The following is a 16,831-nucleotide window of genomic DNA, read 5'->3' as shown; positions in this document are numbered from 1 at the left end:
TGTATTTAATAAGGACGGCGGGCGAGAGGAGCTATCTGTGCAAGTAGTGCAGCGGCGGTGGCTTCGGCGGCGACGGTGTCGGTGTCGGACCCCCTCCCTGGCCGCGACTTCCGCCCCGACGAACGCAAGAGCCACTCCAGCAGCAGCAGCGTCTCCGTCCGTCACTCCACTCACCGTCCGACGCTCGCTCGCAACTCATCGTCGCCTCCGCCACTTCAGCAGACAACATGAGGGAAATCGTCCACCTGCAGGCCGGCCAGTGCGGAAACCAGATCGGTGCCAAGGTGAGTTTGTGCCCGTTTTCCAGCACTTTCCGCTCTTCTCCGAATCCCCAGCAGATCACCATCGACGTGGAAAATAAATAATTGCGCGACACTGCCTGGTGCTCAGGCCGGAAAGAACGGAGGAGAAGGCTGTCTGGTTTGATGGAAAATATATGTACGGGAAATTTTCCTGCCGAGCTCGTGGGAACAAGCTTTTTGTTTTCCTATTTCTCAAGAGCGGTTTAGAGGAAAATGCGTGACTCATATATCACAAGCATGCCTTCTTTTGGGCTGTTTGTGCTGACGCGATAATTTAATTTCTAATTAGCTGGCGTTGCGGTGTTTACTGGTTCGTGACAATTATTGTCACTCCGCTTTTAAATGGCACCCCCGTGGTTCTGCTTTTTGTTTTTTCCTAAGCAGCGGGGACATGCACGGTTCGCGAGAATGCAAGTCAAATTGATTATTCACGGGCTTAATGGAGCTTCTTGCGAGTCATCGTGTAACTCGAGCGCGCACACACGTGAAATGTCTTTTTTTCTGCAGTCGCTGATATTCAGGGTGAATCCGCCGCGGCGAGTAGCGTCGAATAATCTCGGCAGCGAGAACAAAGCGCGACGCAGTGGAACAGCTCCACGGCCGCGTTTATCGCTCTGAAATCGGAAGTTGCTCGATTTGAAAACGCTTTATCGCACGCACCCGGCTGCAGCAGACTCGACTCTGCGGTTGCCCTTATCGCTCGAGCCGCAGACTCGAAGATTCAATCGGATTTTCATATTGAACCGAGACGCGAGGTGCTCCAACTTTCAATAAATATCTCCAATTGAGCGCAAGCCGGCTCCTAATTGCATTCTTAATTCTCTCGACACTGGGAAACGGCGCGTGTGTGTGTGTGTGCTGCGATTTTGAATAAATGGTCGTTTCTTTTTGTTCTTGCGGCCGCTCACAATGCATTCCACGGCATTTCTAGCGATTTTGTGCTTCAATTCACAGCGCGCGGTGTGTTGTGTCTCCGTTCGCTAAAACGATTCGCAGTTCACTTCACTTCTCGCTCGGCGAAACACACGAAGTCATAAAGCGGCAAGGAGAGCAGACCTTGAGTGCGCGCGGCCGCATTACTCTTTTTTCCGAAATAATAATAAATCCCGTTCTCACTACAAATTTGATCCTCGCGGATTTTAGTAAGTAGTAAACAGTCGGGGAGCGGTTGTGCGTTTAGTTTGCAAGTAAATCGCACTTACGGCACACACACACAAAGCTGGCCTTTTATGCAAAAGCGGTTTCAGGCCGGGCGAATGCGAGAACAGATCGGGACACTCGAGATCGAGAGTCGTATCAAATGTCAGTCCGCGCACCGAGGGATTATTGTCCTTATTACGATTTAATATGCGTGCTTGAAAGGGGAAAATATTTCTAGCTGACTGCTCGCCGTGCCGTTCACCGTGCTTGCGATAAGAAAGGAGAAAAAGATTTCGCGGCGCAGGGGTGGATCAGATTCGTTTTATGTCGAGCAAGCAACAGGTATATGAATGTCTTTCTTGCTTTCTCAAGCGGAGAGGATGACGTTTTATTTGTCTAAATTTGGGTTCGCAGCAGGAAGACGTAAAATTGCTTTAGAGTTTCCATTACACATTAAAATACGTGCGCGTTCACAGTCCCAGCAAGTTTTGAATAATACATACACACAGAGTTTGTGGATCTCGGTTTCCTCAATAATTTCAGACCCCGTATGTGTTGCTTTTCGGTTTTAATTCAATTTGGTGAAAGCCAGCAGCTTAATTGAGCGTGTTGGGTTTAATTATAGAGCAAGATCAAATAAAAAATTTATAAATTAGCTTGGGTCGTAAAATTAAATTGGATGTATCGTTAGCAGACAGTTCTGTAATTGCGTTAATTGTTATTTCCTACAAAATATTTGACCCGATTTTGAAATATTCATTTTTGACAGTGTCGAAAATCTGTGGAATCGTAAAAACCATTACTTCAGTGATTTTTTGTCACTTCCCTGATTGGCCAGATCGAGACATTCGAGACAGCAGCGCCACAGCACAAGCAACAAAAGTTTCCGCCGATTTTCAGCACGTCGTGTCAAATTTTTTACTTGCTGCCCAAATTCGGTCCTCAGGAATCGATTGGCACTGTCAAAAATGAAATTCCAGGGCTCCTTTTCAAAAGTGACTTGATTTGATGTAGCATCAAACAAATGGCAGCTGCATGGGTGCATTGCCTTTCTCGCCAGCACCTTGACCAATTGCGCAAAATGCAATTATAAGGCAGACGCCGTCTGGCCGGGAGAATGAGTAACGGCGCTTGTGTACTCCAGCCGCGAAGGAGGGGTGGATGTGGTGTTCTGCTGGCTGCATATCGCACAGGATGACATCATGCAATCTGCCACCATGTATCAAGTTTACACGTTTCCTGCTGAATTTATTTGGAATATCACGTACTAGACGTGATCAATAACCCGCAGGGCACTTGTGGGGAGTCCGCGCGAGGAGACCATCATCCTCCTCAGCTGCGGCCTGAAAAAACAGCGCGCGGCGCGTGTGCGTGCGTCTCGACGGCCGGCCGGCCTGCCGTCGCGCGATTATTTGTCTTCCTTTTTTTGCAAACACACACGCTTTTTGCATGCGCGACGCGACCAGCACATTCCGCTCGGCAAATGAGGAGAAACGCTAAATCATTTGAATTGCAGTCTGCTGCCAGACGCCGAGAGATTAATTAATTAATGTGTAGATTATTCTTATTGTCTGCTCGACGAGGAAAATAGCAAGTTCCTCTTTCAGCAAACGCGACCGAAATTTTGATGATTCACTTCTGTATATTTGCATTTTACAGAGAAGAGGAGAGCAATTTTTATTATATTTAACTGTGGCTAACGGCGTGAATCATATTGTCTAGACACGTTTTTAATCCCAGAAAAAAGTTTCGCAAAAAGTCTCGGTGAAATATTAACGGAGACCGAAATATATAGGCCAGCCAGCAGATGGGGAAAATCCCGGTGCCGAGTGTATAACGATGGTGTGATTAATTATTTTATTGCTTTGAAAAGGGAGCCGCAAAATCTCGACGTATGTAATCATTTCTGCTGAAAAACCAACAGTGTGCGGTTTTCGATCCGGACAATGCAGCTAGCGTGTGTTTTTTGCGCATGGTTTATCCAATCAAACGCTCGATTCTCGTGGCTTCAATTATTAACTACTCTTCTGCAGGCAATTTCGGTCTGTGTGTGCGCGAAATTTATTGTGCCCTGATGATCATGACTGCCGGGATCGTGATACCATTTAATAGGCGCGGTTCTTCTTCTTCTTTTCAAGAAAATTGGCCCGCTTTTTGCCGGCAAAAATGCGCCGACCGCAATTAAATAGCTCAGCAGAGACATTTTGTTTGTATTTTACCGTCTCGAGTCGAGAGTAGGAGGAAAAATTGAGAACACACGATGCTAACAATCAATTTCGGAGATGAGTAACAAACAGCAGCTCACATGCAGCCAGACAATCGGCGCGGAGAGCGGCAAAGTGTCCTCTTTTGTCAAGAAGCATTCATCAAATCACTGCTCGGAATCATTAGCGACGAGATCGGATCGACGGGACCCCTTTCGACTCTGGAGAAAGAACAATGCAAACGTCGTTATGGTGCGGAGCATATATGCGCGCCAACACCACTTTCCCGGCCATAATAATAAAATAATCTCGTGCATTGTGTGATCGAATTGCTTCAAGGCTGTAAATCAGTGATGCGAGGCGGCCGTTTTTTTGGCTCCGCTTCCTCCAGAGTTATAGCAAGGTGTTCCCCAAATCAGCCACCCGTAACCAGAGGACCGGTGCACTCACAAGATTTGTGAGTGTACGATCACCACCCTGTGTGTCACCTCCCAAATTGCCGGCCGCTTCTCCGAATTTTCCTTCCTTGGATGACTCGTCCCATCCACATTTTCGATGAGGAACATGCACTCGGCGCTGCTGAAATTGTATCCAAGTGTTGTTTTTTTAAGTCCTATCGCGGCTGGTCACACTCAAAAGTACTTCGGCCGAAACCATTAAGACCACCAGAGAGCGGCGAGTCCGCTTTTTCGTTTATCTAGCGGCGGGAAAATCAGAAGTGTGAAGATTCTTATAATTTATTTCGGCTCTCAGCTTCCCGGGATTTTCTGTTTAATGGTCGAGGTTGTTTATTAATAATTAAAGAAAAATATGTGTAATTTCGAGATCCGTGCGGTAGTAAAACAACGTGGAAGATCGATTAGATATGCATCAAGTGCATGCAAGGCTGCGAGAAGGAATTCCGAGAACATACACTAAACGCCTGAAAATTGCCTCTCTGGGGGGCGCTATTATTTTAAAATAATTACTTCATCCTCCACTCCAAATAGGTTTGTACAATATTGAGAAGCAAGCTTGCCGCTCAGCTCAGCTCAGGGGAGTGTTGAAAGGCGTTCTCCAATTTTTTTTTTTGCCGAATTCATCGCTTTTTGCTGCCCCATCATTGTTATGGCTAATAACTTCCTGTTCACGCAAATAAATTAATAGACTCGAAGATTCGAACAATGCAGTTGCGTGGAAGTGGATTAAGTAGCAAAAGTGTTACTTTTTGTGTACTTTTTGTTCATTTGTAGGACAACAAATTTAAATTTGTATGAATGGGCGTGAAAAAACAAATTCCCTTCTCACGCTTAATTTACCAAAAACAGAATGAAATATTCATGAGGTAATAATCTTTATTACGACTTGCGAGCCATATTCAAATGAAATGAATATTATAAATCACGGACCAGACGCATAATTTGAGCTAAGGAAGAGAGAAACCAACCACCCGCAGCCACCGAGCAGCACACTTAGATGAATTATTAGCTCGGCGCGCATCCTTCCCCTAAATTAACGACGGTAATCGTTTTCCTGAGCAAACCAACCTGAACAAATAGAAGAAGCCGCAGCTGAACATCTCGGAATATTATAAAGTAGTCCATATATCTTTCTGTGATTCGCACGTTAATTGGCTAAGGGTAATTAGAGGCGATGAGCCATCTGGGAAGTGCGCGGATCAATCTTTCATTAAAGCACGGCATAAATTAGAGTTAAAGGGCCGCCGATCACGTGCCCGACCGGCGGACAGGAAACGGCTGGCTAGCTATGGCTTACCTGCCTCACTGAGAGCCCTGAATCGCGCGCAAGGGTGACTCCAAAAAAGGCAGGTGCTGCGCAGGTAATTAGAGAAGAGTCGATGCCTTTTCCTCATCCGCACACACCGCGCCAGTCAGGTGCTGCGATCACTGATTTCTGCACGCTATTATCATGCAGTCTACATCGAAATTTCCATCTTTGTGTTCCAATGGCTGCTGAAGGGAAAAAATCAGATATTATATCGACTAAACAATTAGTAGAATTGTAATTTTAGTTCCAGATGATTTTAGAATTGAGGTAGCACTGGCATTTGGCTTTTTATTCCTAGGGGGTCGTCGAAAAAACGTAAAAATCGTAACTGTAGCGGTTTTTGGTCTGTACCTAACTTCAAGAAGGTCGGTGACCAATCAGAGAAGGAAGCGATTTTAACGTAACGACGGCAGCGCCACAGCAAAAAGGCTTAGTTGAGCTGGCTGTCGTTGTGTCGCTGCTGTCTCGATCTAGACAATCAGATGGAACGACTCCCTGCTCTGATTGGTCGCCTCCGTGTTCACGTTCACATCAAAAACCGCCAAAGCAACGGTTTTTACGGTTCCGCCGATTTCCGGCTGTCTTAACCTAATTCGATCCTCAGAAATCAATTTGCACTGCAATAAATGAAATTCCGCCCAGTGCTTCACTAAAATTAATTTAATTAAATCACGCGTGTTTTGATTTTATAGCATTCTCCTCAAGTGGAGCACGAGCAGAAATTCCTCAAAATTACACAACTCTTAAATGCATGGTCTGCTGAAGCTGCAAATTCTTTTTCATTCGGCGGCCATTCTCCCCGGCATAAATATAACATAATATTCTCACTGGTCTCAGCGTGAAATCGCATATTTTTGTGTTTTTTTATCTGCAATCGAGTTACCCGCAAATGCATATCTATAGACACGGCGCGAATCACAATCTGAATGCGTGATTGTGCGCTCAAATATACGCGGTGCGAAATTTCGGGTGTGAACTTTTGTAATGCAATTCATTGTGTAGATTTGTGCGATTTGTTAACGGCTACCATATAAAGCAAAGCTGATTTTATTTCACAAAATAACCAAACCTGCACACTCTTCAAGCCCATAATCCTAACGCGCACGCACAAAAGCGTGAAATATGAAACTGTACATTGTAACGCGTTTTTCTCCAGCATATTTTTTTAAAATAAATACGCAAAAATTTACTCGTTTTACAGATTTATGCTGTTGCGAGTGATGAATAAGCCGAGCCGTTTCACGCGCCAATGCCTTTTTTAATTGATAGGAAGTGTGTGCTGCTGGCTGCGCTAATTGCCGAATGATAATTTCGCCCACGTGAAGTCTTTGATCAATATATATAGGCAAACTTTTCGAGGCCAGTGCGCTGAAGCCGCTATTCAAGCGTCAAAGACGAGACTCGAGACGGGCGAACAACGATTCTCAATTCCGTTTAAACAGTCCACGTGCACTTAGAGTATATACACAGCAAACGAGGAACAAGTCTGGCCGAAAAAGCATTCCATTCAGTGGAGCAAGCGGAGCGTCAAGGAAAAAAGCAAAAAGCCACCGAAACTGCTGACTTGTGAAATTTCCCCACGGCCGATCGCCTCGCCGCCGCCGCCGTAGGTGTCTCTATCGTCGGTCAGACGGGCAAAAAGGGGTGCTTGCATGGGAAAGCAACGCTTGATCGAGCCAATGCGATTTAAAAACCAACAAAATGAGATGCGAGAGAGCAGGCAGGTGCGGATGCGGTCAAATCGGATGGAGGATAAACGCGCGTAAATTAGTTTTATCGCCAGAGCCTGACTGCATAGTGTACAAAAATAAAAGCAAGAAAGTGGTGTGCATTAGTTGGGGGACTAACTTGGAACTTGGAGTGCAGTTAAATGTCTGGATATAGGTGCACTGACCCCTCTATTCCTTTGCTCATGCAACCTCACTATGCTCCGATAGCTCTAATATTATATATATTTCGCCACGCACGCTGCATCAGAGGCTGGTTGGCGCTGAAATGAGTTGGATTCGCGCACGATGTAACACACACACACACACGCTGCGCCGCCGGATTGTTATTAAGTTTTAATGACGGTGATTCTCGAGCAAAAGGAAACGCGGCTGCGCATCCGAAAAGGTGGAAACGAGCGTGCGATTGTGTTTGGCACGTGATCAAACTTAAAGGCCTTTGCAAAGTTTTTACTAGGATGGACTTGAAATACATCAAACGAGGACGAACCGACTAATTTAGAATGAATAGCAGTGATTGAATCATAGATTATAATAATTAACAAAATAAAGGAGTGTTCCCCATTCTTTTGATAAGATTATTTTTAAACCCAGACTTCCAAGAACCGCATTTCCGGTTTTCTTTTCCAAGTTTTTCAATTACTTTGCAGAGAGCGATTTTTATCTCGTGCTGTAACGATGGTTGAACAGGACAAACAGCAGAAATTGAGGCGTGTACGTAATACTCAACAGCTTCTTGCGTGCATAATGCTTTTTGTGAGTCAATTTTGTGGTGGCAGATGCGGCGAGGAAAATGAAATTAACAAGTGCAGACGAGTGGAAATGCGTTTTGTTGGTGGCTAATGATCCGCCGAGTTGTTTTTCGTCCAGTGGGTGCTCCGAGATTTCCTGCTGCGCGCCTCTTGGGAAAAACAAACACTATGGAAATAAAGCCACAAAGTGCACGGCCGAATCTGTGATAATTGCACCAAAAAACTTGGTAGACAATGAGCCTGTCTAATTTTGATTTCGTCTGCTCGTCAATCAGCTCCTCATCAAGCCCAAACATCCTTTCAAAAGCAAGTGTCATTAGCTTGAGAGGCGTGCGCCATACTTATACTTTTGTTCTCACATTTTCCACTCTGGAAAGTTTATTTCCGTCTGCACGCGCAGGAGAAAGAGAAAAAAAGAAGGCAGTCGGCAGCCCCAAACATTCCGACGCCAGTGGAACAAACAAAAAGGGTTCATCCACGGCCAGATTGTTTCCAAATGTTGCCGCAGCCGTAAATCAAGAAGTAACAAGCCGAAAAGTGAGACTCTCATTTCGAATGGGGGATTGATTACCGTCGTTTTAACTGCGAATTTGTCGCAATAAAAGCGCGGAGACGGCAGAATGAAATTACAAAAAAGCGCTGCATAATTAGGGCGTGACCGGCGTGCGCGCTGCAAATAAATTTATTGCCGCTCGCACATCAAGAAGGGCGAAGTTTTGTGCTCAAACCACGCAGGAAGTTAGTAAACCATTTGTTTCCGCGAGAAAGATGACTTTTATGTGACGCCCCCGACGCTCACGAAGGGTGTTTTATTTCAATGAAGGGTCAGGTGCCGCGGCTTTGCTAATTGAGAAAAAAAAGAGAGAGAGGATGACTCATTCATCGGCATTATGCAAATCAGTCTGTGCACTTGAAGGAGTTCTTCAATTTGGCGTATGTACTTTTTTCACGCGTCCGCTGCCGAGTGGAAGTAATTGTTTGCGCCGGCCGGATTATGCAAATTCGCTTCGAATATACTTGTGTCGTCACTTTCTTTCAGCACCGAGATTATTTTCCCCTTAGTCAACTAGACACCAAATGGTCGAATAATTCAATTTTTTGTTCTCTTGCAAGGCGATAATTAATGAAAATGTTCTGCCACGAGCAGGAGGAAAAATTACAAGCTCAATTAAACGAGACACGTCGCAAGAGTTAACCACTAAAAATGACTGAACGAAATATTAATCAAGCGGCTGCAGCAGAAAATTTGAAGATGAAAAACGACGGTTCATTCGGTGTTAATTAAATGCGAGGGTGTGTTGTGCAGCTGGCGAACTAGTGTCACTCCACTATTTTTAAAGGGCTAAATTTGGAGACTTCTTTTTGTCAGACATCCTGCACCCCGTTTTTGTAGGCACTTCTTGCTCTCTCAACGGCAATATCATTGAAGCCTTATTTAGCGCCGCACTCTCCTCTGCTGCGCGTTTATTTTAGCCGCCGCCGCGCGCGCACTCCGAGACAAATTCATCTCTTTTCCAGCCGTATATACTCATGGTTTTACCAGAAATGCCTCTCGCATTCCCCACACGTGGTTGTGTTGGTAAAAGGAAAATAAAATTCCTCCCTACCTTGTGAAACTCGAGGCTCTCTGCTGTTTCAAAATGTTGGGAAAGAAAAAACTTAAAAGCTATATTACAATAAAACGCTTTAAGTCGGGAGAGACAACACAAATTAATTAGTATTTTTTTTCTCTCCTGTGGATTTAAAAAAAGATAACAATTTCTCTATGCGCCTTTTCCATAATTAGCGGCGCCTTGACCTGAGGTGTGCGTTCTTCTCCTGCGAGGTGTAAATTTCCAGCAGCTGTGAAGAGGAGAGAGACTGCTCTCGTCACGCTACATGGTTTACAAGTCAGGAGAACATATGCGAAAAAATTCCTCTCCGGCTGGCGAGTTTAATTAAACAGATGCACACGTATGCACCTCGGCACCGGATTCGCTCATTTTTCATCCGCGTAATTAGATGCGTGCAACTTGAGCAATCGAGTTTCCTCTCGGAGAAGATTGCTCCAAAAAGAATTAAAAATTAAATTTGCATACGAAATTGCCGCTTTCACAGAGGCCGACGTGGGCGTCGCCTTGTCCCGTCAACACCGGGAGCAAATTTTAATTACTGTAATCGCAGTTTCTGTGCGACGACAGACTTGCAGCGCACCTTCGGCTCTCGCGTTTCTCCAGCAGCAAATATAATAATAATCCGATATCACCTCCTCGTGTACTCGTGGGCACAATATATATGAAAGCAGAGAAGGCGACGGAAATTAATACTTACAATGCTCACAGCACGATATGTGTATATATATGCTGAATTCCGAACTCGAGCGAGTGAGTGACGTGCCTCACAGCTAGCAGATCACTCTTAACTCGGCACGAGCAACGAGACACGCACGACGCCCGCGTTTCCCAAGAAATGACGACGCTGCAATTTCGGAACATTTTGTTTAATATAGTGAATGAATATATAACAGAGGCTGTTTGAGATTGCTGTTTGAAGTGGACGTGGCACGACGCCTTTAATTGCTGCTCTGCCACATTTTTTTTTCACTCTGGAAAAAGGATTTAGAATTAGTTCCCTGTTTGATATCAAATTTTCCAATTGATGCAACCTAATACTTCTTAGTAATTGACTTTTTCAATTCATCTACTATCAATATATGCCTTAACAAATTTTATAATGGATGTTTGTTCTCACAATTTATCAAAAGGAAACCGTAAGTTACGTTAGCTAACAGTGAGACCATGTCCAGGGGGCAAAATATGCCTTTAAATTAAAAAGCTTGGTAACGAAATTAAGTTGCCTGTGTTGAATTTTATTTACCACTCGCAAAAAAATAATATTTTTACTTTTCCGACTTTTCCGTTTTCTGCAAACATTGTCAACTCCAAATCACGAGTTCTAAGCATCAGATTTGCGAAAACTACCCACCGTTAGACTCGCCTCGACCTCCCCTGACCAGCTAAAAGGATTAAGGGGGGCTTCCCCTTAACCCCGAATTGTTTCTTGTATATTTCAGCACCTTTTAACATAAGTAAAATCTTGAATAGGGGTTGAAAGTGGTGGAGGGTAGGTACCACTAAACCCTTCAGCTAGTCAGGGGAGGTCGAGAAGAGTCTAACGGTGTGCAGTTTTTGTAATTCTATAATTGTTAGAATCCGAGATTTGCAATTGACAAAATTTGCAAAACACGAAAATCGTGTTTTTTCGAGTTTCTAGCAAAAAATACAGATAACCACCACTCCGATATTTTCTCAAACGTGTATACTCATGTCATGGGACAATTTTTAAGCCTATTTTAAAATTTTTAATTTTATAAACCAAAATGAACAGTAGGGAACTTTGACCTTGATCTATAGGACATCAAATTTCGTGTCAGTTCGAAAGGGATCGGCAAGGGGAATCCAAATCACATTTTATTTTTGACTGAGGTGTCAAAGATTTCCAAAATTGCCCTGTTAACATTTAAATATTTTGTCAAATTCATATTGTCGAGTTTACTTTTCCTCATTCCAATTTTTTTCCTCCAGCCCGTGACATTTCGTCTTCTCCAAAAGGAAGAAAATCGCATTTCAGGAGAAATTAGCAAAGACCTGTCTGAATAAAATTGTAGAAGCACGTCAATGAAGTTAGTTGTTCCTGCGATTGCGATAGCTTGGCCGAAAATTCCAATAGTTTGGAAAGAAGGTTCAAAGAGAGCCGTCTTCTCATTCGATAACATCTAGAGCGTTCAATCAAAAAGCACAAAACTAACGCATGACGAGCAACAAATTGATCCATTGATCAGCTCACGAGCAATTTGGCCTTAATTGGGCCGTGCGCGCAGTCCCATTTTTTCTAATCATTCAATTATTGGCCGCTTCTTTTTGCGGCCCCGACGCGAGCATAACGGACGAAAGAATATATTTCCAATCTGCGCTGGAAGCAGGAAAATAGTCTGATCCTCGACACGTTGTTTCCTTGTTTTGCAGTTCTGGGAGGTCATCTCAGACGAGCATGGAATCGACCCCATGGGCAACTACCGCGGCACTTCGGACCTGCAACTGGAGCGCATCAACGTCTACTACAACGAGGCCTCTGGTGAGCTAATAGAAACATAATAACGCATCCACTTGTCTTGTGCGGCTCCTCTCCAATTTATTGTTATGTTATTTGTACGCGAAAACGGCAGGAAGAGAGAAAGAGAGAGAGAGAGAGAGAGAGAGAGAGAGAGAGAGAGGCTGCTGGAATGCAGTTCTCGATCTGCAATTATTTTAATGGCTCATCTCTCTCTCTCTCCCTGCTCGTCTCGCCGATAATACATATAACGCATTCAACTTGCATTGCCATCTCTTGAAAATAATCGCTCGTCGTGATTATCATTCATGCACAATTTTGTACAAGTACGTTAGTCGTTTAATGTTAGTTGAACATCTGTCAGATAGATTTATAGTTATAGTTGCACACGCAGAGAGTAATTTAATACACTATATATACAATTTGCACCGAGCGTTCTACAAAAAACTTGTGGAATTCCAGCGGTTTAGCTGAAAACCTATGTTTAAAAGCAATCGCTCTGCTTATAGCAAATCAAGAACACACCGTTTTACATGCTGAAGGGAGGGGCGACATGACTGATTAAAAAATCTAAAAAAAGGAGCAATTCAAAATGATCTGGGTTAATTCCATAAAACAAAAGTTGAGAAGGTGAAAAGGGCATGAATTTATTTTTATATAGGAGTCGTTTCCATTTTCTTTCGTAATTGTTTTCCAATTGCTTCGAAGAAATTGGAAAACTAATTCCTCTCGATAAATACGAGTTGCCTAATAAAGCAAAACAACATTTACTGCCACCAAAAATTGAGTAATTACCGCGTTTAAGCCACCATAGAAACATGAAGGAGCAAATGATGTGTCTTGTAAAATTTTAAATGATGCGCATTCTCCCAGGAAAATTTTATAAGAAATCTGAACTACTCACGAAGGAACCAAAGTGTTCGTTTTCTTAAAGTTGCATTGAATATATTAAAAGGGTTGAAACACAGTCGAAACACTCTCTGTCCACAATTCTACACGATGATCTGAAACGTAAAAATTGTAAGTTTAGTGGATTTTTTATTTGAACCTTGCAAAAAGTGCCAGAAGAACATGAGCGACCAATCCGAGAAGAGACCGCATTTCTCTGATTGGACGTAACGCTCTCCTAAAATCGAGACAGCAGCGCCACAGTGACAGCCAGATCATCTAGCAATTAATAGACTTTGTCACTTAATAATTGCTGACTCGCCGCGTGGAGCGAGAGTTCTAGATTGGCTACGTCCAATCAGAGGACCGCTTGATTCTGATTGGTCGTAGACGTTCTTTTGGTTGGGATTTTAGACCAAAAACCGTTTTTTTTACATTTTTCGGTACTTTTGTGAGTACTTCATCTGCCTAACCCAACTAGATCCTCGATTTGGCACGGTTCAATAATTGCTAAAATATCACATTTTTAGCAGCGGGGTCCAGATGTGCGATAAAATTGGTTCACACTGCGCAGATCCAAGATGGCGTCTGAATGTGGGAAGCAAAAAGCCTTACGAGTGTCAAGAGTTTGTTTTTACGATTCAAAAGACACAATTAATGCAAATTGTGTCACATAATTGACCAAAACTTTGTTCTTTTCGCGTATTTTCACGAGACCATTTTTCGCGCCATACTCAATCTGCGCGTCGCACGAATCTCGGCCCCGCTGATTTCTAGTTTTATAATAATGACCTTGATTTAACATATCAGTTCGTCAAACCCTCGAAGAAATCACGAAAAGCAATTTTTTTTTTCGAAGATTTTAGTGTCTAATATTTACTTTATATTTTTCAGGAGCAAAGTACGTGCCACGCGCCGTCCTGCTCGACCTGGAGCCCGGCACGATGGAGGCGGTGCGCTCAGGGCCGATCGGCAAGTTATTTCGGCCGGACAACTTCGTGTTCGGCCAGAGCGGCGCCGGCAACAACTGGGCAAAGGGCCACTACACGGAGGGCGCCGAGCTGGTCGACTCGGTGCTCGACGTGGTGCGCAAGGAGGCCGAGAGCTGCGACTGTCTGCAGGGCTTCCAGCTGACCCACTCGCTCGGCGGCGGCACCGGCTCCGGCATGGGCACCCTGCTCATCTCCAAGATCAGGGAGGAGTACCCTGACCGCATCATGAACACCTACTCCGTCATGCCCTCGCCCAAGGTAACTATAACGAGCCTTTTTATTGTCAAATTGAACAATTCGTTTTTATACGATCCGTGTAATTGTATCACGAAGATTCAGGCAGTAAATCAATTGCAACAGGATTATTTTATGGCATTGCGTTTCACCACATAAACTGTCTAAAGAATTTATAGTTTCCAATCTTGCGGCATCCCATTTAATTATGCCGCTCCACATTTCGCGAGATTGAAATGAACTGAGAAATTTTTCAGCCGAGTGCTGGAGCGAGCAAATTAAATGTCTCGAGAAGGTGCCTTTCACAGATGAGCTGCGCGCTTGGCTATAGGCCTACATTCAATAAAGTGGCCAGTCACCTCGCGCTTAAAAATAAATGGAGAATATATACCCATGCATAATTTCACACACAAAATGTTCCAGCTGAAATTGCGGCTGGCCGCGAAAAGATTTGTTCCGCGAGCGGCGTTTTCACTCTTTGATTTTTTTCCTCAGGTATCAGACACGGTGGTGGAGCCCTACAACGCCACCTTGTCCGTGCACCAGTTGGTCGAAAACACGGACGAAACGTACTGCATCGACAACGAGGCCCTGTACGACATCTGCTTCAGGACCCTGAAGCTGGCCAACCCCTCCTACGGCGACCTGAACCACCTGGTGTCCCTCACCATGTCCGGCGTGACCACGTGTCTCCGCTTCCCTGGACAGCTCAACGCCGATCTGCGCAAGCTGGCCGTCAACATGGTGCCTTTCCCACGACTCCACTTCTTCATGCCAGGTAACAAAATAAAATCGAGGTGCTTTTCGAGAAATTCGATTTTGAATCATGAAAAACACAAATTTGTCGAATTTTTGCAAATGAACCCGCGAGATCTGTAGATCTCTGGGTAATGCAAGTGATCATGAGGGGTGCCCACCCCCTTCGAACCCTTTACCAACCCCTGGAAAGCAGAAAAACAATTTTTGGTCAATTTCCAAATATTAACAATTCAGTGTTCAAAGCCGCCAACAGATGGCGCCGCCATAGACTTTCGATTTTAAGGCACTTCCGCTGCGATTTCAGACTCAATCTAGCTACTGTGCATTCTTCAATTAATTTGCTAATTTTTGACGTGCTGAAAACCAAAATCGGTTCAGCCAATCGCCGTAGAATCGTGAAAAACTATTTTTTGAAATAAAAAAATCTTTTCCGACGTTTCCACGGCGAATGGCTGAACCGATTTTGGTTTTCAGCACGTAAAAAATTAGCAAATTAATTGAAGAATGCAAATTGAGTCTGAAATCGCAGCGGAAATGCCTTAAAACCGCTTAAAACAAAATTTTTTAAGAAAGTGTGTCGTTTCGCCATCTGTTGGCGGCTTCGAACACTAAAGGTTTATGCAACTGGTCAATTTTTACTTTTCAAAATTTTCTATTAAAAATGGATCTGACTTCAGGTTTTGCGCCGCTGACCTCTCGAGGCAGCCAGCAGTACCGCGCGCTGACCGTGCCGGAGCTGACCCAGCAGATGTTCGACGCCAAGAACATGATGGCCGCGTGCGACCCGCGCCACGGCCGCTACCTGACCGTGGCCGCCGTGTTCCGCGGCCGCATGTCGATGAAGGAGATCGACGAGCAGATGCTGGCCATCCAGAACAAGAACAGCAGCTACTTCGTCGAGTGGATTCCGAACAACGTGAAGACGGCCGTGTGCGACATCCCGCCGCGAGGCCTCAAGATGTCGGCCACCTTCATCGGCAACTCGACGGCCATCCAGGAGCTGTTCAAGAGAATCTCCGAGCAGTTCTCCGCCATGTTCAGGCGCAAGGCCTTCTTGCACTGGTACACTGGCGAGGGCATGGACGACATGGAGTTCACCGAGGCCGAGAGCAACATGAACGATCTCGTCTCGGAGTACCAACAGTATCAGGTATGAATAATTATTGTAGCCTTTAATCGTTTTTGATTCTAATTTATTTTTATAATTCGCAGGAAGCGCTTGCTGGCGAAGAGTACGACGACGAGGTCGAAGAAGAAGTTGGAGGAGAGGTGGTCATGGATTAAGCCAGACCCCAGAATGTTTTTAATTTAAAAAAAGTCAAACAATCTTCAAGGAGACCAATTATTATTGTTATTACTTTGATTTTAAACCGGCAATCCACCTAGAGCTCTCTTCTCTTCTGCAATAGCGAAAATCAGCTGCTTATTATCTATAATGTATTGTATCACAATAACGTTTTCCTAAATAATTAATTGCTGCGAGTAGTGCTTAAACCAAGAGTAAATGTTATATAGTCATTTCATTCTTTCCCCTTTCATACTTCATAATTTTATTCTAGTTGATAATAATTTTATTTTTAGTTTTAATACGATGTGGATATTAGTATGCAATTAGCTACGCAAAACTTTGAGGTCAGATGACAACTACACACAGTGATGTTGCTAGTTTTTTTATGGATAAAACACTATTTTTATCCTAGGTAGAAAGCTACACTTTTTGTAATCGACTTCTATAATGATGTTTTGTAGCTATTTTTGTACTCTTATAAAAATAAACTGTATAATATTAATATTTTGAAATGTTTTACTGCGACCTTGAGTGATATAGTTGTAAGGAGTAAGGTATCTCTCGCTTAAGCCAAAAAGCTTAAAAAAGGCAAATAACTGAGTTCGCCAAATTAGTTTAATGCTGTTCTTTTTACCGGAAAATTGGGCTACTGAAATCTAAAGACACAAAAATTAGAACATCCAGAGTGT

General features: G+C 43.9%; 1 protein-coding gene across 1 annotated transcript; it reads left to right on the top strand.

The window, feature by feature from the left end:
• Nucleotides 1–123: 123 nt before the first annotated feature.
• On the top strand, nt 124–16,646 carry LOC135943935 (tubulin beta chain-like). Its single transcript, XM_065490606.1, has 6 exons — nt 124–284; nt 11,897–12,005; nt 13,764–14,119; nt 14,591–14,873; nt 15,532–16,004; nt 16,067–16,646. The coding sequence occupies exons 1-6, from the start codon at nt 228–230 to the stop codon at nt 16,136–16,138; spliced, it is 1,350 nt and encodes a 449-aa protein (XP_065346678.1). The 5' UTR covers nt 124–227; the 3' UTR covers nt 16,139–16,646.
• The last annotated feature ends 185 nt before the right edge of the window (nt 16,647–16,831 follow it).

The sequence above is a fragment of the Cloeon dipterum genome, chromosome 1 (assembly GCF_949628265.1).
Source record: "Cloeon dipterum chromosome 1, ieCloDipt1.1, whole genome shotgun sequence".
In the NCBI taxonomy this organism is placed as follows: Eukaryota; Metazoa; Arthropoda; class Insecta; order Ephemeroptera; family Baetidae; genus Cloeon; species Cloeon dipterum.
This window is presented reverse-complemented; position numbering and strand designations above follow the sequence as displayed.

Bases quoted from the DNA above. Each gene is read 5' to 3' on its own strand.
- LOC135943935 (XM_065490606.1), top strand. From the start codon at position 228: ATGAGGGAAATCGTCCACCTGCAGGCCGGCCAGTGCGGAAACCAGATC. The intron at 285-11,896 runs GTGAGTTTGTGC...CTTGTTTTGCAG, and splicing joins GAAACCAGATCGGTGCCAAG to TTCTGGGAGGTCATCTCAGA. The intron at 12,006-13,763 runs GTGAGCTAATAG...TATATTTTTCAG, and splicing joins CTACTACAACGAGGCCTCTG to GAGCAAAGTACGTGCCACGC.